At 32.6% G+C, this 25,789-nt stretch overlaps 3 protein-coding genes across 4 annotated transcripts; 1 reads left to right on the forward strand and 2 right to left on the reverse strand.

Moving 5' to 3' along the window:
• Nucleotides 1-1,918: 1,918 nt before the first annotated feature.
• Nucleotides 1,919-13,028, reverse strand: LOC110608514 (ABC transporter G family member 31). The gene is made up of 23 exons (XM_021747759.2): nt 12,225-13,028; nt 11,986-12,106; nt 11,798-11,886; nt 10,896-10,980; nt 9,697-9,859; nt 9,240-9,316; nt 9,015-9,156; nt 7,453-7,754; nt 7,101-7,382; nt 6,683-6,999; nt 6,436-6,596; nt 6,244-6,347; nt 5,995-6,151; nt 5,324-5,505; nt 4,899-5,231; nt 4,516-4,806; nt 4,346-4,429; nt 3,802-3,935; nt 3,484-3,711; nt 3,207-3,378; nt 3,033-3,120; nt 2,596-2,762; nt 1,919-2,464 (listed from the first exon to the last, which is right to left on the reverse strand). Exons 1-23 carry the CDS (start codon nt 12,572-12,574, stop codon nt 2,198-2,200), a joined length of 4,296 nt encoding a protein of 1,431 aa, XP_021603451.1. The 5' UTR covers nt 12,575-13,028; the 3' UTR covers nt 1,919-2,197.
• A 610-nt stretch (nt 13,029-13,638) lies between these two features.
• Nucleotides 13,639-17,980, reverse strand: LOC110603390 (protein DAMAGED DNA-BINDING 2). Of its 2 annotated transcripts, none has more exons than XM_021741107.2 (11): nt 17,504-17,980; nt 17,305-17,395; nt 16,894-17,021; nt 16,303-16,425; nt 16,102-16,190; nt 15,870-15,990; nt 15,551-15,642; nt 15,006-15,135; nt 14,536-14,784; nt 14,257-14,453; nt 13,639-14,143 (listed from the first exon to the last, which is right to left on the reverse strand). In XM_021741107.2, exons 1-11 carry the CDS (start codon nt 17,744-17,746, stop codon nt 13,915-13,917), a joined length of 1,692 nt encoding a protein of 563 aa, XP_021596799.1. In that variant the 5' UTR covers nt 17,747-17,980; the 3' UTR covers nt 13,639-13,914. The 2 variants fall into 2 exon arrangements, with proteins under 2 accessions (XP_021596799.1, XP_021596806.1); XM_021741114.2 differs by having other exon boundaries at nt 17,475-17,616.
• A 4,636-nt stretch (nt 17,981-22,616) lies between these two features.
• On the forward strand, nt 22,617-25,511 carry LOC110605512 (E3 ubiquitin-protein ligase AIRP2). Its single transcript, XM_021744127.1, has 5 exons — nt 22,617-22,855; nt 23,842-23,992; nt 24,245-24,311; nt 24,469-24,703; nt 25,142-25,511. The coding sequence occupies exons 1-5, from the start codon at nt 22,788-22,790 to the stop codon at nt 25,350-25,352; spliced, it is 732 nt and encodes a 243-aa protein (XP_021599819.1). The 5' UTR covers nt 22,617-22,787; the 3' UTR covers nt 25,353-25,511.
• Nucleotides 25,512-25,789: the final 278 nt, after the last annotated feature.

Genomic DNA, 25,789 nt, shown 5'->3' on the forward strand with positions numbered 1-25,789 from the left:
CCTAGGCCGAAGGATCCGGGCTTTTTACCTTTAGAAGTTAAAAAAAAAAAAAATTCTAAAACTCTAGTTCAGAAAAACTTTTTTCCCGAATGGTGAAAGTTGACTCTACCACACTTTTAAAGTGCGGTAAAACTTACCGCACTCTTAAAATGCGGTAAAATAAAATAATTTTTAAAAAAATTACATTACCGTTTAAAGTGCGGTAATGTACGAAAATTATTTAAAATGAAATAATTTAAAAAAAAGTACATTACGTGCGGTAATGAACAGAGAAAATTTAAAATGTGGTATTACGTATTTTAAAATTTAATTTTTATTTAATTAATTATTATAGTATATTTTATTAATTTAATTTATTTAATTATATATTAAATTTATATAAATATAATTATAAAAATTATATTAATATTATTATAAATATTAATTATATTATTTTATTTGTAGTATAGCATTATATTTTCATATTTATCATTTTATTTTATTATTTTTATTATTATAAAATTTTTAAAAAATTATATAACTAACAACACCTAAAAAAAATTTGGACCTTTTACTATTTTAAAATTAAAAAAAAAAATTTTTAAGCTATTACTGTTTCAAAAATTAAATATTTATAAATTAATTGTAATAAAAACAATAAAATAAAATAATAAATATTAATGATATAATGTTATATTATAAATAAATTAAAATAATTAATATTTATAATAATATTAATATAATTTTATAACTATATTTATATAAATTTAATATATAATTAATAAAATAAATATAATATTATATTATAAATAATTTAAAATAATTAATATTAATATTAATATAATTTTCATAATTATATTTATATAAGTTTAATATATAATTAATAAAATAAATATAATATTATATTATAAATAATTTAAAATAATTAAAATTTATAATAATATTAATATAATTTTTATAATTATATTCATATAAATTTAATATATAATTAAATAAATTAAATTAATAAAATATAATATAATAATTAATTAAATAAAAATTAAATTTTAAAATACGGAATTTCACATTTTAAATTTTATCTGTTCATTACCGCACTTTTTAAAGTGCGGTTATTTCATTTTAAATAATTTTTGTATATTACCGCACTTGTAAAGTGTGGTAATATAATTTTTTTTAAAATTATTTTCTTTTACCGCATTTTAAAAGTGCGGTAGAGTCAACTTTCACTTTGATTCGGAAAAAAAAAAATTTCTAAACTAAAATTTTAAAATTTCTTTTTATTTTTAACTTGGAAAGGTAAAAAGCCCGAAGGATCCTATGGACCACAGGATACCAGAGTTCTTGGCCTAAGTCCGAAAATTTTAATGTTTATACCCCTTCTGCAGCAGCTTTCTCGCACTAGTATCCATGGCATCAAGCAAACTAATTTCCTTCCCTACAAACCTCATCCGAATGCCGACTTTTAAACTTGCTCGCGAGCAATTTCAAAGGGTTAGAGATACAATATCGTCTCTATGCGTTTTTTTGTTACTGATTTTGCAAGGGCAAGATGAAAAATTTTATTTTCATGTATTATTTAACATTTTCTATATAAAATTATATAATTTTTTTATACTCATATGTCTCATCATTTTTATTCATTTTATTTTTTTAATAATATATATTAAAAAAATAAACTTTTATTAAATTAAATTTTTATTAAATATTAAAAAATATTTTAAAAATTAAATAAAATTATAATAATCAATTTATATATTAATATAATATAAAAAATAGATAGAATAAATATTAATAAACGTAAAATCAATAATATATGGTCATATTTAACAAACATTTAGTATTCCAATTTATTTTTATTTTTTATTTAATTTTTAAAATCAACGGTGAAGTATAAAAAGTTCAACCTCAACACCTGTAGTAAAATGAAGAATTCTAATAAAGCCAGCATTGGAATAACAAATAAGAAGTTACAAACTAAATTCTATTTATCAACCTCGAACCAATTCAAACTTTTTAAAAAAAATTAGAAAAAAACTACTTCCTAAATAAGAATATGATTCTTAAACTTCCTAATACTAAAATCCAAATTTAAAATAATTTCAAAATAATCTAAACTAACAATTTTAGTGTTAGAGTTAAAATTAAATAAAAAATAAGTTTTAAATTCACGTACTTGGACTCCATCACATACTCGTGCGTCAGGCGAGAAGTTCACTGCTCATCTTCTCTGGAAATTAAGCAGTTTCACAGAGAATGCAAAGACAAGAAAGAATAAGATGCAGAAGCCAAAAAGCACTGCCACTGTAGCTCCAAGCATGTCGGATTCAAAGTCGTAATTAACTTTCAAAAACTCCCTGACAGAGCCTTCAAACCCAGGTCCTACAATTGTGTTCTCCACATCACCAAGCTGAGAAGTGATAATGCCCCGCAGAGTCCAAGCAACAGGGGAGAGGTAATAGAACCAGAGCCACCATGCTGGTATGTTCTGAAATAGCACAGGAAAAACCTCGATTGGTGATCGGAAGCAAAAGTCTGAAAATGGCTATGGCAAGAAGGAGACCTTGCTTCCGTTTGAAGCAAGAAATTATATCTTTCAGGTAAAATCTGTTCACTTACCGGCTTTGGGATAAGAAAACCTGAAAGGAGATTCCACAAAGAATAAAATGCAGAGGAGATTATTGCAGCCATGTGTTGAGAAGGAGTGAGACCAACAGCCATCATACCGTAAAATGTAAAGTAGGTGAAAGTGAGGAACATAAACAACAAATACAGGAAAAATTTGCCTGCAACCTCAGAGAAATAAAATTCACATAAATGCATTGTTTTCAGCACTTAGTTTTTAAAATGGTCCATAATTCCTAAGATAGAAATTATAATTGCAGAAAAAAAAAGAAGAAGAAAGGATTAAAGATCTCATATCATAGAAAATGTAATGCACCAACTTGTGCCATTTCAGAACTATCATCATCAATGTACACAAGGTTGCAGATTTTCAGGCCTTCATCTGGATGCAGAATATCAGAGGAATTGCTCGTGAAAACTTAGGATCTTACCAGCTGTCCTTTCAAAATTAATCGTGAAGTATGTGATGATGCCATATAAAATTGTTTGCAGACCTATGTATGGTATCTCCACTAGACCCTGTTGGCAAGAACAGTGTTATTCATCACTGGCCCTTTCTAAGAACTATTACATCACCAGAATTTCTTTAATACATTGAAACTTGCCTGCGCTGCTGCGTAGGCTAATGGAGAGTACAATCCAGCTGCCTTTTCTCTATAGAACACCGTCCTCTCAATAGAAACTATTGGCTGCACTGAGGAAGCATTATTGACCCCAAGAAACAAGCAAGCAGAATAAAGAGCTCCCATAACTATAAACAAAGATTTAGTTGAGTCCCTGCCAAATAATTTTTACAGAACTAAGATTGTTACCAACGACAGAGGACCATATGAATTGAGAAGACTGTCGGGGAACTTATTTTAAATATCAATGAAAATCTACCTTTGAGAACCAATATCCCAAAACACTGAGCCTAGTATCAATGCAGCTATTACTGTAAAAAATATCCTCACGGCGTTGTATTGGGGACTTCTCCAATATACAAGATTTTGTTTCCTAAGGCAAATCCAAAACTGATTCAACATATCTTGAGAATAAGTAGAGGCAAACTTCAATGGTTCTGAGCCTGCAGGCGGAGTACTGAAATGCATAATTGAAGCTTCCACCTCCCTGAACAGAACACAAAAATACTGACTCATGCAGATAAACGGGAATTTCGCAAGATCTCCCTGAAGTGTAACAAGTTATCAATTGGATTACCTGTATTGCTTAGAATTTTTATATAACTGGGCGAAGTCTTCACCAATTCTCTCTTCAACACTAGGAGTAGTAACCTCAAGCATCCACGTTGCTGGGTTGTAGCCGTCAGTGATATGAGGGATTCCTTCAATTCCCTAGACAAAAGAAGGGAAGTAAGGACTACACAGTGTCCCTTGAAAATGTATTAAAATTAATGAATAGACAAATCTTACTTGCTGATAGCAACTTAAATATGATACTGAAACATGTCAAATGATAATTACTGTTTCCTCTTTCAGAAACAGGGTATCTATCAGGTTCCACATAACATTATCATCACTAGCTGTAAGATTTAAGATGAAAAAATGATCAATTCACCAAGGCTTAAATGACTCAAAGGTTGCCTTGAAGAACCGATCCTAGGCTTCTGCAAAAAAGTCGAAAGCTCTTTAGGAGCAAGAACGACTAGAGTAGATCATCTCAACTTTCATTAAAAGTATTCTCTCCTGGACAAATGTACAGAAAACTCTAAATTAATAGTCATACTCATATAATGCAAATTTACCTGAAAATACTCTATCATAATCTGCGACTGCACCCCAAGCTTCCCTCCGTATATAACTTGTCCCCCTCGTTTCATGAGAAGTAGCTGTGCATTAATCCCAAAACACGATCATATATTAGAAAACAATTTTCAAATTACAACACATCAAAAGGGGGGAAAAAAAAACCTACCTCATCAAATGCTTCAAAAATGTCAATACTTGGCTGATGAATGGTGCAAACCACTGTTCTTCCAGTATCAACAGTGTTACGAACAGTTCGCATCACAATTGCTGCTGCTCGTGCATCAAGTCCAGAGGTTGGTTCATCCATAAAAATAATGGAAGGATTTGCAACAAGCTCAACTGCAATTGTTAATCGCTTCCTCTGTTCTGTTGATAAGCCACTACTACCGGGCAAACCAACCAAAGCCTTCCTCAGAGTATTGAGCTCTACCAATTTCATTACTTCTTCAATAAACTCCTGCAGCACATTGTAGTGACCGTCTCAATAAAAGGATTAAATAAAGGAATTAAGCATGTGCATATATCAAAATTAATTATTTCAGAGCTTACATGTCTTTGTTCTTTTGTAACTTCTTTTGGAAGCCGAAGACTGGAAGAAAACCATAAAGACTCCTCAACTGTAACCTGAGGAGAATGTATATCATTTTGCTCAACATATCCTGAAATTCTAGCAAATGTGCGTTGATCTTTAGGGTAACCTGAAATCTTGATATCCCCTTGGATATATCCGCCAGTCTTTCTGCCAGCAAGCACGTCCATCAGAGTAGTCTTTCCTGCTCCACTTGATCCTACCAATGCAGTCAGAACTCCTGGAGAAAACGTTCCACTCACATTTGACAACAGCTGCAGCTTGTTTTCTGGTACACCTGCCTTGCTTATTTCCTTGGAATATCAAATAAAAATTGCTAGAATTATAAGCTAAATGTGTAGCTAAAAAAGACAAGGAAATCACAATCGCTCTAAAACTACACCACCTTTGGCGTATCAACAAAGTAATTGACATTATGAAAAGTCATTGTCAATGGTTTAAATGGAAGAATCATTCCCCTCTTTTGACTGGGCTGCTGAGCAGATTGAGTTCCACTTTTAGCATTTCCAGCAGAATTTTCTTCTGTGTCATCAGCTGGATCAGCTACTGTCTGGGCCTTCCGGAGAGCTGTGATGAACCGAGAATAGCAAAGATGTAGTTATGTATCTTTTACTGTTAAATAAGGCTAATAACCTATATTCTGTCAATAATGAATTCAAATTTAAAATTTATAAATCTCATTTATTTTATTATGGATCTCAACAATATTATAATGCCTTGGATCCACATTGCTAGAGTCTAAAATAGGAATTCATGTTTCTTGGTGCATGTGTGTGTACCTCACTCACATCATCACTAAGGAGCGAATAAATTTTGTACACCTACAAGAAGGTGTACAAACACCAATCTAGCGAATAAATTTTGTACACCTACAAGAAGGTGTACAAACACCAATCTAATAGAAATTTAATAATTTAAATGTATAACTTATTAAAATTTTTAACTAATATTTTATTTACAATTGACCGAGTGCATATTTGAATGCATGTAATAATTACTAAATACAAAAATGCAATATACAGACGAAAAAGAAAGAAGCAGTTAATTCAAACGTACGATTGAGATGAGTTAAGGCCAGCGTCACGATGAGGTTGAAAAGCACCGCATAGGCCCATAAAACACCAATGGAAATCCAATACCAATTATCGTCTGCAGGCAAACTATGTTGATGGAGAACATTATATCCAATTGTGTTATTCCCTATTGAAGATCTCTGCAGAATCGATTATTTTGTCATCCATCTGTACATGTAAAATGAAAAAGAAGAGTTAACTAATTCGCGTATTTTGTCTGCAAAAAGAGCACCTTCATCCACCTTTCGGCACTAAATTCATTGACTGAAATTGCTCGTTGCCCATAGGTTAATGGTGACACCCAAGAAGCCCAGACCCACCAAGGCTTAATCGAATCTGATATAAGAAACAATTAATTAGACCACTAGTGAGAAAAATGAAGCTTGAATCATCAACTGAGGATTGAAGATAGATAATTCCGCACCTTTAGGAATAATAAATCCACCCAATAAGAAAATAATCAACAGAGAAGCTGATCCAAATGTATTGGCAATAACCATATCTCGTGCTAACGAAGCCATCATCCGAAAGAGTCCCATTGCCATCTGGTGCACTGTGAAGAGCAAAAGTATATAACGCAAGAACCTGCCCATAAAGTGGAAGCTAACAGATATAAGAAAACAAGAAAAAGAGAGAGAAAAACGCCAAGTAACAATGGAAACTAGGGAGACCTGCCAAAGCTGGGGGCAAAACCAACACTGTAGTACACCACCAAAGACCATACAATGGCTTCAATTGCAGAGTAGGGTACACGTAGAAGAAAACTGGCGAGAGACCATCCCCATCCAGGATGAAAGAGATTGTCTCGCTGCTTAAAGAAGACTGGAAGTCGAAATATCAGCAAAGATAATTCAGAAAACCCATTAAACATCATGTGCACCAGCCCATAAAAGAGGCAAGAGAGATAGAGATTCCCATATGACTCGTTGGTGGGATGCAATCTTGTCCGCAAGAAAATTGTGCAAGTGATACACCCAACAAAAAAGACCTGTATCATAACATAAAAAGTTAAGTCTTTCCAAAATGAGACAGTTAGAGAGTAACCAGCAACTAACGAATGAATTCGCAAGATTTATAAACCATAGGTACCTGGCATGTCCTAAAACAATACAGAAAACGATGCCGCTTGATCAGTAGTATTTCTCGGGCGAAGCATGCTTTTAAGAGCTCCCATCTTGGCACAGCATATTTCGTTCTTGACAAAGCAAAAGGTTGAGCCTTGGATTTGTCAAATTGAACAGAAAGTGTGGATTCCACATTCCTTCCAAACTTAGAAGTTTTGAATGCTTTAGCAATTTCTGAAACAGACATGAACATATATGGTTTTGAAGGATCAGCCCAGTACTGTGCTTGATCCTTTCTTGAGGTAACCTGGCAATAGATCGTGTTAATTATTTGGGCAAGAAGTCTAGAAGATTCCATCTGTCAAGAAAGAAATTACCTCTTGAAGAAAATCTGCAACGCCCTTCCGGGGTGGTAACCGAAATCCTAGCGACTCAAAGAACTCCAAAACTTGAGCTCGTGGCCCTTGATACACCATGCAGCCTTCTGATAATAGCACCAAATCATCGAAAAGTTCAAATGTCTCAGGTGGAGGCTGAAGAAGAGCCATTAATACGGTTGCGTCCATTTGATGGACAAAATTCCCGATACATTTCACTATTTGGTACGTTGTGGAACTATCAAGTCCAGTGGATATTTCATCCATAAATAAGGTCTTTCTTGGCCCAACAATCATTTCTCCTGCAGGATAAATCCCAATAAAAATTATCATTAGTTTGACAAACTAATTTTACAGAATCAAACGCCTATCAAAAAATTTTATAGCTTTTACATGAATTCCTGAACATGTAAAATGTAATTCCAGCAAATTGACAGAATAAGCATGGGATGCGTTTGTTTGAGTTCATAGTTTTTTTTTTTTTTTTTTTTTTGGGGGGGGGGGATAGTTTGAGGTGGCAGATTAATCAAAAGCAAATGTAAAGATAATGCAACACCACTTAACTGTAAATTAAAAAGAAAAAAAATACTGTTCAAATAAAAAGAAAAAGGAAGATTCTAACTTTTTCTAATACAATACAAACAAAATATAAAAACTACAGATAATTGCAACAATCCTACCTCATCGATTAATAAAAAAATATATTTGGGTTACCACTTTATCAAAAAGCGTGCAATGATTTCTATACTTTCTCTAAAACTAGAGTACAATATTTACACTTGGTGTAACATCTTAATTTGATAAGGTAATATTCAAAAGCATGCAACAAGTTATCTAAAATTAGAGTACAATATTTTTTTATATAAAAGAATATTCTTTAGAAAGTGATCCAATTGGAATAATATATATCACTGTCCAATATCGGTAAAATTAAAGGTTTTTTTTTTCATGAAAAACTTTTAAAATTAACTTTTAGAAAATAAATAAAATAAAAGAAAAGAAATATTTACATTATGTACATAGTAAAAATCAGAGAAATAAACTATTTCATGGGTTAAAAATCAGAGAAATAAACTATTTCATGGGTATGCTATTTCTATACTTATATATACTATTTCACTTAGCAAAGATTTTACATAAAAATCAATTATAACAATATTGAAAAAATTAAAAATTTACCTTATTTTTATTAAATATCTCTCATTGGAAAAATATTTGTGTAGACTTAATTTAATTTATCATGTGGTCAAATGAATTAATTTAACAATAGATAAATCACTATTCTAACAAATATGATTTTTTTTCAAAAATTTAATTTCGATTGAATAAAAAAAATTCAATTTAGGGCAGACTTCGTTATCATTCATTTCATGCAATATACATATATATAACCATCTTTTTCAGTCTATTTCCGGGGATAATTCAAGTTTCAAAACCTTAAATTGATTGCATCAAAGGCCAAAGTTCAAAGAAAAAGAGCGAATGCACGTAACAGCAAATAAGTGATGCATGTGGCAAAATTCAAGGGGCAAAGCGGGGATATCATATAGGAAGAGAGAGACCTGTAGTGACCCTTTTCCTTTGGCCGCCAGAGACACCTCGCAGCATATCACTGCCAACTATTGTCTCCGAGCACACATCAAGACCAAGCACTTTCAAGACGTAGTCTGTTGAAACACTTTTTTTACCAGCTACAGAAGATGCCTGTTCAGTGAAATTTGTTCACATTTAAGACCTCGATAAAAAGAAAACAAACAAGGCGGAATTGAATTAAGATCAATACTAACCTTCATAAAAGCATCAATCTCTGGACTTGGGCGTATGTTCCTTTCCTTCTCTAAACGGGTCAGATCTTTCATGTAAGCTGCAAGTAGAAGAAGGAGGTAAATTAATATAGATCAAAACTTACTAACTGCTTTCACATGCATGATAATTCACACTAAGCATCGGTTATTGTTATTTTATATTATTATTCTTGATCTTTTAAACAAATGATATCAATCAGAAAACTTTGATAAAAACAGTAAACATAACTACAATGAATTGAAATGAAATATTTATGAGGCTGTTGAAATAATTTTTATAGAATTTCATTTAATTCACGCAATAGAATTGAATTCAAATAACATATAATAAAATCCATTTATTTAAAATAAATGTTTAATTGATAAAATTCATTTGAATTATATTCTTTTATCATTAAACCTTATTAAATAACAAGAAAAATACATGTAGTAAACATACCAGCAAAGCCTTCACTGGCCCCTTGACAACTAGCACCAAAATCTAGGGTTTCTCGCACAGTAAGCTCTGGAATGTGATTATCTATTTGGCTGATGTATGCAGAAGTCCTTCTAACATAAAAATCATCAAGCTTCTCGCCGTTGTATGTGATAGTTCCAGTTTTCTGAAAATAGTAATTAAAATAGAATAATTAGGCTTTTACTATTAATAGTTCGTCATACGAAAAAGCGTAGGCGGGTTGGATATATTTAGCTAAATAATATATATATTTTTAAAAATTTTCCTTTTGTCTTCATTATTTGTTATGAGTATTTTACAAGAAATGCCAAACAGAGAACAAGTCAACCTTCTATTTAAAGAAAAGCAGGAGTTGATAGATTCCACCTTCTAATATGATGTCGTTACCACTAGGGGTGAGCAGTGTTCTGTTCAAATCGAAAAAACTGATCGAATCGAATCGATTTGAAAATTTGATTCGATTTTTTATATATTTCGGTTTGGTTCGGTTTTCAATTTCAAAAATTTCAGTTATTTCGGTTCGGTTCGGTTTTGATCAGAAAAAAACCGAAAAAATCGAACCGAACCGATTAGTAATAATAATATGTTTTTTCAATAATATATAGAAATTAAATCATATTAAAATTAAAATATTTTAATTAAATTTTAAAATATTAAAAATAAAGTGTAAAAAATAAAAAAATTATTAAAAATCGAAACCGATCAAACCGAACCGAACCGAACCAAATCAGACCGGTTCGGTTATATTCGGTTTCTGACCAAAATCGGTTCGGTTCGGTTTTCATAAACACTCAAATTTCGGTTTTCGGTTTATTCGGTTCGGTTCGGTTTTGAACCGAACCGACCGAATGCTCACCCCTAGTTACCACTATTACTATTAGCAAGTTTAACACTGCAGAATTATATGCAAGCAGAAGCTGAGACAGGCAAGGTTAACATTGCCATTAGCTGTAGCAAGTTTTAATTAGCATCTACTGGTGCGTAATGAAGTGAGCAACCACTAATGGCTAGACAAAGCATGTGCAACGAGAAACTTAACTTAGGCCGTTTAAAATCTGGAAGCAAAAAAGAGATCATTAGGCCTGTGAATAGTCACTAATCTGTTAAGACGCTTAAACTAGTACAGGGGATACCCGTGATCGCAGTCTGGTGCTGTTGCAATCCAGCAATACAATACTAACCTTTAAATTATTGTCAAGTTTTCCAGCAAGAGCTAAAAGCAATGTTGATTTTCCAGAACCTGGTGGTCCTAACAGCAAAGTCATCCTACGAAACACAGATAGTTATCCAACTGATGAATTGGAAAAAAAAATTAAAAAAAAAAAAAACCTTAAAAATTGTGTTTAGATAGAAGGGAGGAAAAATTCTTTTTGGAATTATGTTTGGATAGAGGGAGGAAAATAGTGAAAACAAGGTAGTTTTTTGAATGGTTAAATTATAATTTTATCCTTAAATTTTTAAAAATGATCTATAAAACATAGGGATATTTTAGTAATTAAAAGAAGTTGTCTACCACCTCTCAATTGGAGAGAAAATAGGGGTGGGATATAAATGTTATTTTCCTCCTAAAAATTTCTTTTCTCTTCAATCTCCTCTTAACCAAACATAAGAGCCTCTCAATGCAAACATAGGCTTAGGCTAATTAAACAATAAATGTCTGACGTTTATATATTTTTTTTTTTGAAATAGGGGTTGGGGGAATAGAACCTTAGACCTCACAAGTCTACAAGGATGCACTTTCCACAGGCTAAGCATCGGAGTGCTTCAAATTCTATTTTATAATCCAACATTTTTAATTGAGTTCAATCTTAACCAAAAATTTTAAATAAAAATCAAAGTTCGAAATTTGATTTTTTATATACATAGCATATCAGATAAAATATTCACTTATAACATTTGATATCATACATAAATTAAAATTTAATTAAAATTACACTTAAATAACCAAAAAGTAAAGTTGAAACACATTTAAATCAAAATAAAAAATTAAACACATAAAGTGTTTTTTTTTTAACTACATAAAAGGTTGAGGTTTATACTATTCAATTGACCAATAATTTATCATGAAAAGAAAAGGGATCACCTTCCAGGATTGATAGCGCCACTGATATCGTTCAAAATAGTTAGAGAATGTTTCTTAGGACGAATTATTCCCAAACAGGTTAATACATCCTGCATTAATTCATCCACATTAGACCTAAATTAGCAAAGAGAAATAATTTTTAAAAAAAAATAACGATTACGAGATGATGATGATGATGATCACTTAACCTCAGTGGTGTCTCGTACAACATTAATCAAGGTAGGCAAAGCTCTTGAGCCTGTTCTCACATCCGTCACGATATTCAACTGCTCAAACCTGACTTCGATCTTTGGCACCGTCAATCCAACTCTTTAAAGTTTTACACGCAACATTCATAAATCTCTCAGAATTTCGGATCTAAAAACACTTTTTTAAATAAAAACTCGGAAGAATCTAGTTTACGTGCATTCCATAATTGCCTTATTACCTATCGAGACGCTCTTTGATGCCGGCAAGGAGCTTCTGATTGTCCTGGGCGTTGGTGGCCAAAGCTTTTTTAACAACCAACTCTCTGCTGGATCGATCTAGTTTCCTAACATCGATTGTCTCCGTTCGAGCGCTACTGTTTGGTTCTTCTCCGCCAGCGTTCCCGGTGAAAGACCGCCTCAACAAGGCGAAATTCCCTCGCTTTTGCGACGGTAACCTGGAAATCGCTTCCCATAGTAAGTCGTCCTCGTCCTCCTGGACGAAGTCGGCATTGGATGGGCGAGTAAACGACTCTCTTGCAGGATCAACCTGCAGCTCCAAGTACTCGGTCCCGTTGAATGCTGCTGCCATGGCTGCTCCTCCTTCTCCGCGTCTTTTCAGGTGAAAGACGAGAGTGTCGATTGAAATGCAAATCTTGTAACTAGTGAATCTATATAAAAATAAAGAATGTAAGACATAAGAGGTTCAAGTTGTAGAGCTTCTGGACTCGTGCAAGAGTGAGATTTGAAGGCTACGTTGATGTGATACTTGCCATGCTAGTTCTTCATCTATTGGTTGTATATTATTTTATTTTTCACATTGAAACCGCTTTGTATATCGACATGTCTTACCCTTTTTTTCGGATCCTATCAAAGACAGATGATGACACGGACACCTTTAGGGAATTAAGGGAAGATTGACACTCTCTCTTATTTTCACTTCAATTGGAATTGGGAGAACTAAAGTACTTCGATCAGAATTGGGAGAAATGAAGTGAATTGTTTTATTTTCTTTCTTTTACTTTTTTACAATCACGACCGCTGTTTGTTCTCAAATACAGTGACAAAATTAGCTTAATATTGATAATTATTTTATTTTAGTTAATTTATAAAATTTAAAATTTACGCATTATATTTTAATTAATAGAAAAATAAGAAAATTAAACTCAAATCTGAATCTATAAACGAGTAATATTTTTTAGCCACTTGAATAAATCAAACTAGACTTATTTCAAATTACTTAACTTACTACGCTTTCACCTTCATAAAAGATGGGGTTGTTCTCCGAGATGCTGCAAAGGAGGCTGCCTTCGTCTCCACAGCAGCCTTAGCGTTTACCGTGAGCAAGAATACAGAAATCCCAAAACCGCACGCATTCATAAATTGTTAGTTTTTACGAGCAAATATTTAAAAAATTGTTTTAATAAATTAGTAGTAGTCAATGCAATACGCAACTCGGCTTCATTTTCAAACATTTCTCCAATTTGAATTAGCTTCAACCTGACTAGTGGTATCACCGATTACTACATTATCAGCAACTGCAAAGATTTAAAAGGGGTTTAACTTAACTTATAAACAGGTCAAATCAGTTTATAAACTCTAAAATTTAAATCATTTCTAACAAAATTATCCTTTTAGTTATTTTCATAATAAATGTGCACACAAAATTAATTAAGTAATTATGTTAACTTGGGCCGAGAACAAGCGCTATAAGCTCATAAGCCAGTTTAGGCAGGGCTGCCCCACAACAAAATCCAAGTGAACAAATTAGTTTTCCTTCTCAATCTAGCCTTACTGATTATCAATTACAGTAAGAGGCCAACTCTACCTTAATCTAGTGCTTGTGTGCAAAACGAGCTTGGTAAAGAAGTGCTGGCCTACCTATACATGGTTAGGTTAAGAGGTATTCTAAGGATGATCACATTTCTTATCCTAGCGTTTAACCTTGCGAGGACAGTGAGCTGATTTTGACCGGGACTTCGTCAATTTAAAATTCTTGCCTTTGGATTTAAATCCATCATCATCACCACCAGAATCATCACTTCCATCCCCAAACTTCCGTTTGAACTTCTTCTCTGTGCTTCCACAAATAATAATCTTCCCCTCATCCTTCTGTTCCACGACTTCAGACTTCTCCTTGGGCTTCCAAATGAAAAGAGACCTGAAAGAGTACCTTAATTAGACTACAAAGACAGCTACTGACAGACAACACCACAATGAATAACTAAAAAGGTTGTCATCATTTCATATGAAGTTTTGCGAGCTGAGTGGAACCTTGAACTGCCAGTTGCTAAAATATCATCCCGAGGGTGTAGCTTGTTCACAGGACTAATGGTTGTTATATTTGGATCCATAACTTCAGCAACTAGTTGCCCAGTGCTGATGTCTATGAAATCAATGGGATGTAAAGCAGCACCATTATAATTTTCGCTTATATAACGACCAATAACTGCAAGAGACTCTGATGGGTCCTGTACCAGAGAAGATTTTTGGTATTCTCAAGATGATAATAACAGAAAATAATAGGGCCAATCCACACACTACATTTATCACCTTAGGATCCCATTCAGCTCGAAAAGGAGTCAGATGTCTGTTGAAATCATGACTATGTACAATCTCACGGCTTGGGGAGTCCAGATTTCCAAAGATACAATCCCACACGCGAAGACGGTTATCTTGTGAAGTGGTAAGAATCTTGCTGCCAGACAGTGGAGAGAAATATGCACAATTAACAACACGTTTATGCAGCAGATCACCAAGAGAAGATCCTGCTTTGAGTTGACGCATATCCCATATTCGAGCCTGAGGTAAAGATATCACTAATTTAGAGGTATAAATGTGTATTTACAAGATGGATGGAGAATCAAACATGTATCATAATTTCCAGGAGGGGGAAATTTAACTAAATGCGAGGAAAGAAAAAGAGGAAAAGTGGAGTTAAAAATTATTAAACAAAGCCAAATGGCTCATCAATTATGAAATTAAACGAAGAGTTTAGGTAGCTAATGAAATTAACAACTCACAAAATGATCATTTCCACAGCTCAAAAGAAGCTCTGGATGTAATGGATTGCAATGAAGGCCAACAACCTTGCTACCTTTCTTATGAATCAAAACTGCTTCCCCAGATTTATTGTTGGAGCGCATATCCACCCTGAATATGGCACATACAAAAATAATAATTAAGGATCCTATGTATTAGAGATTGCACAAAAGAAAAAAAAACATGAGATGCTTAAATCTCAATTCAACATTTGTTTCTATTTTTCTATATCAATATTTCTTTTATTCATTCAGACATTCACTGCCCTCAATCTACTCATAGAAAGAGGGAAACACCCAAAAAATTTAATGGTGGACGATCGTTTAAATGACAAATTGACAACCTTGCCCAATTATTGCAACCAATCAACCATATAGTTCAAGTTACTTGAAAACTGTCAGACTTGAAGAATTGCAAATAGCGTTTATTCTTTCCATTAGCTGCTAGTATATCTCATCTCCCTTTCATCTTCACGTGCATCTAAGAATTTACACACAAGAGTAGTGTATAAGAGGAAGAAACTTACATATAAAGAAAACCAAAATTATCAGCTACAAGTACAACATTTTTCTCTGAGTTGACATCCATGCCATAAAGCATTCTCCAGCTGCTTGGCCCCTGCAGAAGAGCCACACATTTTACAAATTCATGCTTTATAGTGGAACAAATATGATATTAATAAATACTCTATTTTTTCTTTCTCCAATCTGCTTCTGCCCCTAAATGATCACCACTGCAATGGTGTAGGGATGGTTTGGTTCGATCTTTGTTAAATTACTTTACTTACATATAAATTGAGCTTCTTCGTAAATCATCTAATTTCTTTGTTACACTTTTGTTTGTACCTGCCACCCATCTGGGTTAAGGTTCATCAAAGATGATGAAATTCCAGTTTCCATGTCAGTGCAACTGATGGTTCCATCAGAAGAAGCAGCATACACCATACCATCATTCGAAGGGTTAAACCTGCAAAAATTCGGATATCAATTTTCCATCTGATTAGAGCAAGAAATCAAGCAGACTGGTAAATGTCCAAGACAAACCAGAAGTATTAAGACTTCATAACAGATAACTCACCTCATATTATTGACAATGCAAGTGTGTATGTTTGTATATACCATTTTCTCATGCACTTTGTCAAAATCCCAGACTCCAACTTGTCCTTTCTTTTACAGTAGAACCAAGAAAAAAAAGGGAACAAATCAATGCATTGGATAATATCACAATTTTACCTAAACCGGACCAAGTATAACTAGAAATACATAAAGTGAGACTCACCTTATCTCCAGATAAAAGGATATTATTTTTTGTTGGGTGAAATTCCAAACAGGTCACCCGCCTACTGTGGTATCTAATAACTGCACAACAAACTCGATCTGGTATGACATATGCTGGCTTTATCTAGCGTGCAATAAGAAAGGGGAAAAAAATAGTAAATTGAGGTCCCTACTGTGTCAAAAGAGCAATAAAAATTGTATTGCTTGAAGATCATAAATGCAAATAACTAAGCATCCAATCTTCTAAAACATCACGGTGTACCATACACCAAATGCTTAGAAAGACGAGTTTTCCATAATAAGATAAAGTATATGAGCTATCTGGGAAAAACAAATAGTCACATATTGTTGGAAACATAAAGGTAGCACAATTGCAAAGCAAGCAAGGGTACCAGCAGATTTGAGCAGAGATAACCACAAAAATTTCAAAAGAAAAGACAATATCAGGCTTGGTAAGGCTTTTAAAACTCATAAACATATAGTTATTAAGCTGTCAATCAAAGGAAGTTCAAGGGCCTTTAATAATCAGAATGGACAATCTTACAAATCTTCCAAAGGTGAGAAGGAAGAAAAGGTTGTCGAAGAAGTTTACCGGAGGTAACCTTGTTCTAAGCTGGCGCTGGAAAACATATTCCAATGCATTATGCGTATTTCTTTGAGGTGCTGGAACGACCCCATACTGAGTAGCCACTCTATGCGGGCATGTCATTGTAGTGTGCCCTACCATTCACAAAACCCACACAGCAAATTACCAAAGTAGCATCACTCTTACCAACAAATTGGCAATGTTAGAATCAAAGTACGACATATATAAAAGGGGGGAAAAAAATTCTATTAACGCGAGATATAGTCACTTGCAAAACAAAGAAGTCAAAGCAAAACAACGAATTGTTTGAGTGAAGCAATTATCAGTGTATCAGTCCCCAGCAAGTTGGAAACGGAAAATTCCCAGCTTGTAAAAATAAAACTTAAAAAGAATTGAACTTGCATTACCGCCACTCACCCGGCATTTTGCAGAGAAAACAGGGTTTCATAGGGCAATCTATGTATGTAGCTCCTTTAAATCCCGCTTCATGACCAGGTTTTTTGCAGACCTAAAAGAACCACAACAAAACCCATTAAGGAAAATTTAAAAATGAGTGAAAAAACAAAACTTAAACAGTTAAAGTATACCCTATAATGCAACCGAATAAGGAGCTCACTTTGCAAACTTTCTTGAGACTAATAGTAATGGGTGCTTTCCTTTGCTCCTTGGAATCCATATCCTCTTCATTTTTACCTCGACTTCCATTCTCTGTCACTTCTCCTTCTGCTTCTGACTCTGATTGGGGACCATTCTCTTCTTGATCAAAATCATCCTCATCATCTGATGAGCTTCGCTCAGAGTCCGTGTCCCTCTCAATCACCACCTGCGGAAACGCCATTCTTCTTGTCTGCGGGGCCATCTCCGATATCGTCCGCCGTAAAACAACAAGAAAGTATGAAATACAGATACGATGACGATGAGCAAGCAATCCAATAACTGGGTGAATCCAATTTGGAAAGACACCTCGAACACGAACAGGCTCTTACGGGTTCGTACGTCAATTACAAAAGTATCCTCTCGAGTTCTGGCGCGCGGTGAACGTGATAGGACGTTTTCTTTCCCCCAATCGTCCCAAGAGGGGACATGCATGGGATATCAAAGCTTCTTGGGGGTATTTCCTGTATTGAAAAAAAGTCGCGGGCGGGAGTTGACGTGGCCAATTATCCGCCACTTGGAGTCCAGTTACTGCATCGATTTGGCGCGGGACACGTTTCGCAAGGATTCTTTTGTAACGTGTCCTAGAAAACGACGTCGCTTTGTGAAGTTTAAGCTGATTTGCTGGTTTGGATGTGTGGAAACTGAAAGTAAAGAAGGAAATAAGTTGAGGAAAATAAAATTTAATTAGCATTTTTTCTTGTTTGGAAAGGGAGGGGAAGATAAAATATTAAATTTAAACGGAAAATATATTTTATATATCAAATTATCTTTTAAAGTAATTTATTTTTTTTAATATATAGAACAAAAAATATAGAATAAAGGTGCAACTAACTACAATTTTCTTTTTTCTTTTTTAAAAATTTTTCAAATGAAATAAAATAACTTTATTTTGCTTTCTCATTTATTATTTTAAGAAAAATAATAAAGAGAATTTTTTTTTATTTTACACTATTTATTTTTCTTTCTTCCTAATTTTTTATTAAATCGCAGCGACATGCCGCCGTATTATCTCTCTACAAAACTCTTCGTGCAAAGTGTCATTCTTGAAAAGGTCTTTGATGCTTCCTTCTTGATAGCTTCGTCTGTTTTATTTAGAAAAGGTAATTATGGTTTTTAACATCTAAAGAAAGCTAGTGATAGGATTTTGAGGACTTAAAAGTGTTATAAAAAGAGACAATTTTTATTTAAATTCAAATTATAAGAGATTCAGTATATAAATAAATAAATTTTATTTAATTTTTTAAGAAACTCGTGTTTACAATCTACATAAATCGACCAAGGGACAAATTTTTCACAGTAAAAATGCCTTTTGGAAAGCATGAATCAAGGATTTTTTAGCATAAACCTGTGTGCTAATGTGGAATTTAGGTTGGTTTAGTGATTCACTGAATTTAGTGTTGGATTATCTTTTGACCAACCTAACCAAGAATCATATAAAATTTTATGAAAATTTAATTAATTATTTTTATAAATAATTAAAAAAACCGGCTTAATGAATTATGTAGTTTGATGTGCGTGTCCCTAGGGAATAGAATATACAAATTAATGAATTTTTTTAATTAAAGATTAGGGTGCATTCATTTGAAAAATAGGGTATTAGCCCAATTACAATATGCATAAAACAAGAATTCCATATAACCAAGTACAGAGCCTAAAAACAGAAAAAACCACTTGAGATAAACCCAAGTAAAAATACCAAGCCTACCACACTAGTACACTAAAGCCTTCAGCCACCTTTTGAGAAAGACATCGTCGTCCAAGGACTCCATCGACTAGGTGAAGGATGTCGCCAAAAGCAAAGATCAGAGAAAAAAAATGCTGGACACCTAAAAATGAATCTCATAAGCCAATGGTCATGGTCATGGTCAAAGGCAACCCAAAAGAAAGGCGGCACCGAGTAAAATAGAAGAAATCCAACTTGAGATGACAATAGGATCAAACTGAAAAATAGGAAATGGCGGGTTCAAAGCAGAGAAATTATGCCCAACGGGCTACCAGACCTGCTTGGGCCATCTATGAACATGCTCATTCATACCAATTGAGAAGAAGAAAACTTGAAAGCTTCTTCAAGGCTCCTTTTCTCGGGATTTTGGATCAAATTCAGGATACAAGTGTCTCCTGTACTTACATGCAAGACCACAAGCACAAATAAGCAGCAGCTATTGACTCCAAAACAAAACCCAACATATTTAAAAAATGCACTCTCCCTCTTAGATTTGCTCAACCAAGAAAAAACAGAAGAAAAAAAAAAACAAAGACAGTGGTGGTGAGAGGAACCAACCTAATCATCATTATTAAATATTTTTATAGAAAAAATATAAGAATTTCATCATTTGATATTTTAGTATAAGGAAAATTAAAACATTATAAACTAACCTAATAAAACTGCTAAATTGATCCAAATAAAAAAAAAATATTAGGTCTAACTTAATAAAAGCATAAGGCCTATGACCTACTAAAAGTTCAGAAAAAATAATGTAAAAGCACCGGTTTATATTTCTTGCATTTTCACTATATCATGAAATTAAACACGAAAACAGTTAGATCTATTTATAACTATTATTTTTAAAAATCAAACAATTAAATAAAATGTTCATTGAAAAAATTAAAGATAATCACCCGAATAATCATAAACACTAAAATCAGCATTATATCAAATAAAATTTGTAAGTCACTCTACCCATAACAATAACAAATAACCAAAGTAATTGTAGCATGAAAAAAAGAAATAAGTAGAATCTAGCCAATTTGCATACAAGGTTTGAGATTCCGCTGTAAGAGGAGATAATTTGAAGAAACGAGGAATAAGAAGGCTCCCTTATAGCCAACAAAAATAAAAGTAAAATTTAAAGTTATCATCGGAAACTAAAAGTGGAAAGAAAAAAGAAAATTGGAAAAATTATTGTTGGAACAACCGCCCCAATGTTAGTAGTTGGGAAGCTGTTGTTTTAGTGAAATTGATATGCCTCCAAACAGCTTTGTCAGCAGCTCAACTTGCTTGTAAAAATTAACCTCCTCTTAAAAAAAAAAAAAAAAAACTTTTAATATCTGTTGATATTTGTTTAGTTAGGAATTCTTTGAATATGGACTATACACATATAATACAAAATTGTCATTAGTTTACAAATTATTAGTTCCTACCACTCACTATTTAATATCCTATCATTGCTCTCACAGTCACCACTCAGATTAGACATTCCTTATCCAATAATTGCGTGATGGATAATCTTCATAATCATGCTTGATAAAAATGGTCAATTGCCAATGGAATTGTGGATTTTGTCTTGAATCCAACTAAATCAATTTTTAAATTTATATATAAAAAATAATTTTAAAACTTATAAAAGAGCATTTTGACTTTTTTAATAAGTTTATGGAAGTGAATTTATATTAATAAAATTAGTAATTAAAACATAAATTATGTCAAAATCTAATTATATTTGTTTTATTAGACTTTAATTCTTTTTATATTTTATTATTTGGCCAAATAGATATACCAGTTGACTCAGTTTTATAAAAGTTGGAAATATTATTATTTAATTTTTATAATATTAAAAAATTTATTAATTAATTTTTTAAATTTTAAAAATGTATGAAAAGATTTATGATCTTTAAAAAAATTTATTAATTAATTTTTTTATTAGTTTTAATTATTAAATATTATAAAAAAAATTAAAATATTTATAATACAGCATAATTAATTAATAAATTTTTTAAAAATTTAAAAAATTAATTAATAAAATTTTAAAGTTATAAAATTAAATAATAAAATATTTAATTTTAAAATTAATGTAAAAATCGATTAATAAATTTTTTAAAACGTTAAAATATATTTAATATATTTTTTAAAATTAAAAAATTAATTAGTAATTTTTATATTATAAAAATTAAACAGTATTTTTTAAAATAAAAAATTTTTTAAAAATGAATTAATTTAATAAATAAATAATCAAAATTTTTTTTGTTATAATCAATTTATCCTCTACCCAACGGTGATTAAGTTAAGATATTTCAAAAAAAAAAAAGGGAAAAGAAAAAAAGTTGAGACCGCCGGTTTAAAAATCCTTAGGCGGCGCCTCCGGCCACCCGCACCTGGTTTTTCTTTCCTCTACAGTTCCGTCTTTCGAGCACCCTAACCATCCACCAATAATATGCCGTTACATGACGCCACTTGCCTCGCCCTTATCATCAACTACGCTCCCTCTTTTTTTACCAAAATACCCTTTTTCCTCTTTCCTATGTGGCCCACTAATTATGCATGATATTTTTTTAGCTTATCTTTCCATCATAACTTGTTTATTATTATTTTTTTTAATCACATTCGTATTTGTACAAAATTTGAATTTCATTATAAAATTTAAAAAATAAAATTATATATAAGATTTTAATATATAAAAGATAACTTATTTTTTAAATAAAAAAATATTTTTTTTGAAATAGCTTGCTGTTTTTTTTTAAATATCTAAAAAATATATAAAATATTTTTTATAAAATAAATAGAACCTTACTCTTTAATGTATATAATTACATCTATTTTTTTTATCAATTATATGTATAATTTTTATTTTAATATTAACGTCATTCAATCAAGTGCTGTATTAAAAATTATATGTAGATATTTAAATAAATAATATAAAATATATATTGTGATGAAATAAATAACTCTTTCTGAAAATTTTATAATATTATATGTGTAATTATATTAATATTTCAATATAAATAATCAAATTAATTTCGCATGAGAATTTCACGTAACTATACCAGTGTCTATTCAATAATTTAGTAGAAAAGAACTGATAGATAACCCAATAAATCAAAATTTTTTTTATTTATTAAATCCTTGGAATTTTTATGTTTATATTCATTAAAATATATTTATTTTATTAATATTAATATATCAAGTTCAAATAATAAAAATAAGTTAAATTGTAAGTTGGCCATAGTATAAACGAAGGGTTAAAGCGAGAAAATATCTGAAAGAGAAAACAGAGTGGGGTTTTGGGAACAAGTCCAACGAGGGTAAAATCGTAATTTAAGTAAGTTCAGTTCCTGTCCACCTTAACTGGTAGTGTTAGAGGTTGTTTAAAGCTTTGGTGTCTCGACTCGGTGGTTTTGTTTATAAAGGAGAGAGGTTTTATCAACACCAACAAATTCTTCAACTATATAATTCTCTTGATCTCTTTGTAATCCAAAATTTCATTGGTTTCTGTTTGTTTGATGGGATTTGCTTTACGAGAAAAGTCATGGGAAAGTTGTCTTTCAAGGATTCTCTCAAGGCTCTCGAAGCTGATATCCAGCACGCCAATACTCTGTAATACTCTCTCTCTCGCTATCTCTCTCTCTCTCTGTGAGATTGAATTATTTGCAATTTCTTGTTGCTTAAGTTTTTCTGCTGAATTTGGATTTTGTTTTATGATGATCAAAGAAGGAAATAGAAACAAATTAATCGAAAAATCGAGGCTGTTCTGAATTTATTGATGAACGTACGGTAATCGAGTTGCCTTGAACACCCACTATGACGATGTTCCTATTGAGGATATTTATGATTTTCCTGATTCTATCCGAAAAAGGATTGATTTTTGAATGAGGATATGTTGGGTGGGCCATCCTTTCATCTTTTGTCCTGTCTGTAAACAGAATAATAGGAATTGCATTATTACTACTTGATATTATTGTTCTGGGGAAAGTGTATGATGGATTTTTTACAGTTAACCTTTTTGAACGGTTTTTCTATTATGTAATTGTAAAGCATGTTTCCTTATCTGTTCCTCTTCCCTTCCCCTTCTTCTATAGTACATTCTTAAATACGGTTTCAGGTAATGACATGAACTTACAAATATGTTCCAATTAGGATCTTTGTTATAACTATTTCAAAGAGATATACACAAGTAGCTGCTATTTTAAACAACTTTGGGCGTTCCAGTGTAATGATGTTCAATTAACGTTTTGATGTTCATTGTTGCAAGCAGGCTTTGTTTGATAAGGGTTACATATCCCTATGCATGAGGTTTCCTGTCTGTGACGTTGATTTTTTTTTTCTTTTGCCATATCATTACCATCACTCTTTCAGACTTGTGTCCATAAGGATTATCTAAATGATACTTTTTTATCTTGGATGATTAACTGTTTGATCTGTATTAGTCTAACGTACCTATCTGCTTCACTTGGCGTGGTAACAAGAATGTGTATTTTACTTTATGTGTGTGGGTTGCATTTTATATTACTTTGATTATATGATAATAGATGGATATACATTGACCTTTTTTGCGTTCCTTTTTCGCCTCCTTGTTTACACAGTGCTCTAGATTATCCAAGGGAGATTGATGGAGCTCGTCTTCAGATGAGACTATCCTACAGTCCAGCAGCTCAATTTCTTCTTTTTCTTGTTCAGTGGACTGATTGTCATCTTGCTGGTGCCCTTGGTTTGCTTAGAATTCTGATTTATTTGGTATGTTATTATTTTCAGTTTATACCCTGCCCACCACCCCCCCCCCCCCCAAAAAAAATAAATAAATAAATAAATAAATAAAAGGTTATTTTGATTTATTTGGCTTTCTTATCTGTCCTTGCAATTATTTTGGTTTTATCATTTCTTTCTTTGTTTATTTGATTATTTGCATTGGATCACCTTTTAACAATGTAGTGATAATATTAAAAATTCTTGCCAGCTGTGACAATGTGGTGATTGGTGATTTTGCAGACCTATGCTGATGGCAAGACAACAATGTCTGTTTATGAAAGGAAAGCTACCATTAGAGAATTTTATGGTGAGTATACATATGACATTGACGTTATCTTTTTCTTTTTAATTGGAGGGGGAGGGGGTAGGGGAAGGAATTTGATTGAATCCCACCAAATTCTTGAGAACCATATTCAATCTGTTTAAGTTAAAACTTCTTAAAAAGTTTGGTTTTCTATGAACAGCCGTGATTTTCCCATCTCTGTTACAACTTCAAAGGGGAATCACTGATTTGGAAGATAAGAAACAAAAAGAGCTTTGTAGCATCAGATATAAAAGAAAGGATGAGTTGGAGAAGGGCAAACTCTCTGAAATTGACATTGAAAGAGAAGAGGAGTGTGGAATTTGCATGGAGATGAACAACAAGGTTGTATTGCCCAATTGCAGTCATTCATTGTGTTTGGGATGCTATCGGGATTGGTAAGTTTGTCTATTTTCTCTAAACTCTGAATTCATATTATGTTCAATTTATTTTATCAGTGCTAGAAAATCAAAATGAGATACATCTTCCTTTAGTGTCTCATTACCATCCATTGAAGTTATGGCTTGCGTTTCGTTGTTCTCTTTGTTTCACATGTATGTAACTAAGAGAAGGCCTCATTCATAATAGCTGCCTATCATATTTCACTCATTGAGACAGTAGGACCCTCTAACTGTTAGGTCAAATGTCCAGTGCCACAGAGGCTAGTCAATTGGTCTTATTTATTACAAGTAGAAAACGAAGAAGTGTCTTCACTAGATAAAGGGTTGTTTGTTTCTGGATATTGACATTCTATTAGTGGCCTGTGATTTCTTTATTGCTTAATAAGCTTGAGTTTGGAGCTGAAGATGTGTGTGTTGTTTGGTGTTTTATGGCAGGCGTGAGCGGTCTCAATCATGCCCCTTTTGCCGAGATAGTCTTAAAAGGGTAAATTCTGGGGATCTGTGGATCTATACAGACAAATCTGATACAGTTGATTTTTCCATAATTTCTAGAGAGAATTGCAAGAGGCTTTTTGTGTACATCGATAAGTTGCCTCTCATTGTTCCAGATAATGTAATTGTTCCTTATGATTGTCATGTTAGGTGAGGATTCCTATGCTGGAGTGGAACTCATAAACTGGGATATGACAAGCAAAACTGTATATGTCTAGGGAAAGCTTGAAAATGTAAATATGTTGTGGTTATGGATGATTGGGCTCAAAGGTAGAGGTTTTTTAAAAAAATGAACTCGATTTTTGCTTGGAAATTTTTGCATCCAACTTAAATTATCATGGGTCTCTGTTGGGAGAATTCCCGATTTGACAAGTGGGTCATGAATTGCAGCAAGGTCCCATTTTCATACTCACCCAGCTATCATTGAACCCTCAACATGGGATCCAAGCTCCTGACTCGTGACTAGTTTGTTCAATTCAAAACTCTTCCTCGGGAAGCAACTTTGTGAATATCAATCCCCCAGCACTACATCCACGATGCTGTTGAGTGCCTCCAATGGTCCATCGAGTTGCAACTTGGGGATCAGTACCT

This window comes from Manihot esculenta, chromosome 2 (assembly GCF_001659605.2).
Source record: "Manihot esculenta cultivar AM560-2 chromosome 2, M.esculenta_v8, whole genome shotgun sequence".
Lineage (NCBI taxonomy): Eukaryota > Viridiplantae > Streptophyta > Magnoliopsida > Malpighiales > Euphorbiaceae > Manihot > Manihot esculenta.

Bases quoted from the DNA above. Each gene is read 5' to 3' on its own strand.
- LOC110603390 (XM_021741107.2), bottom strand. From the start codon at position 17,746: ATGGCCCCGCAGACAAGAAGAATGGCGTTTCCGCAGGTGGTGATTGAG. The intron at 16,191-16,302 runs GTGAGTCTCACT...CTACTGTAAAAG, and splicing joins TCCTTTTATCTGGAGATAAG to AAAGGACAAGTTGGAGTCTG. The intron at 14,454-14,535 runs GTGATAAATGTA...TCTCTGGTACAG, and splicing joins GAGCTGAATGGGATCCTAAG to GACCCATCAGAGTCTCTTGC.
- LOC110605512 (XM_021744127.1), top strand. From the start codon at position 22,788: ATGGGAAAGTTGTCTTTCAAGGATTCTCTCAAGGCTCTCGAAGCTGAT. The intron at 23,993-24,244 runs GTATGTTATTAT...GTGATTTTGCAG, and splicing joins TTAGAATTCTGATTTATTTG to ACCTATGCTGATGGCAAGAC. The intron at 24,704-25,141 runs GTAAGTTTGTCT...GTTTTATGGCAG, and splicing joins TTGGGATGCTATCGGGATTG to GCGTGAGCGGTCTCAATCAT.
- LOC110608514 (XM_021747759.2), bottom strand. From the start codon at position 12,574: ATGGCAGCAGCATTCAACGGGACCGAGTACTTGGAGCTGCAGGTTGAT. The intron at 6,597-6,682 runs GTCTCCCTAGTT...CTTTATGGGCAG, and splicing joins TTTGCCCCCAGCTTTGGCAG to GTTCTTGCGTTATATACTTT. The intron at 2,763-3,032 runs GTAAGATCCTAA...CTGAGGTTGCAG, and splicing joins TAATTTTGAAAGGACAGCTG to GCAAATTTTTCCTGTATTTG.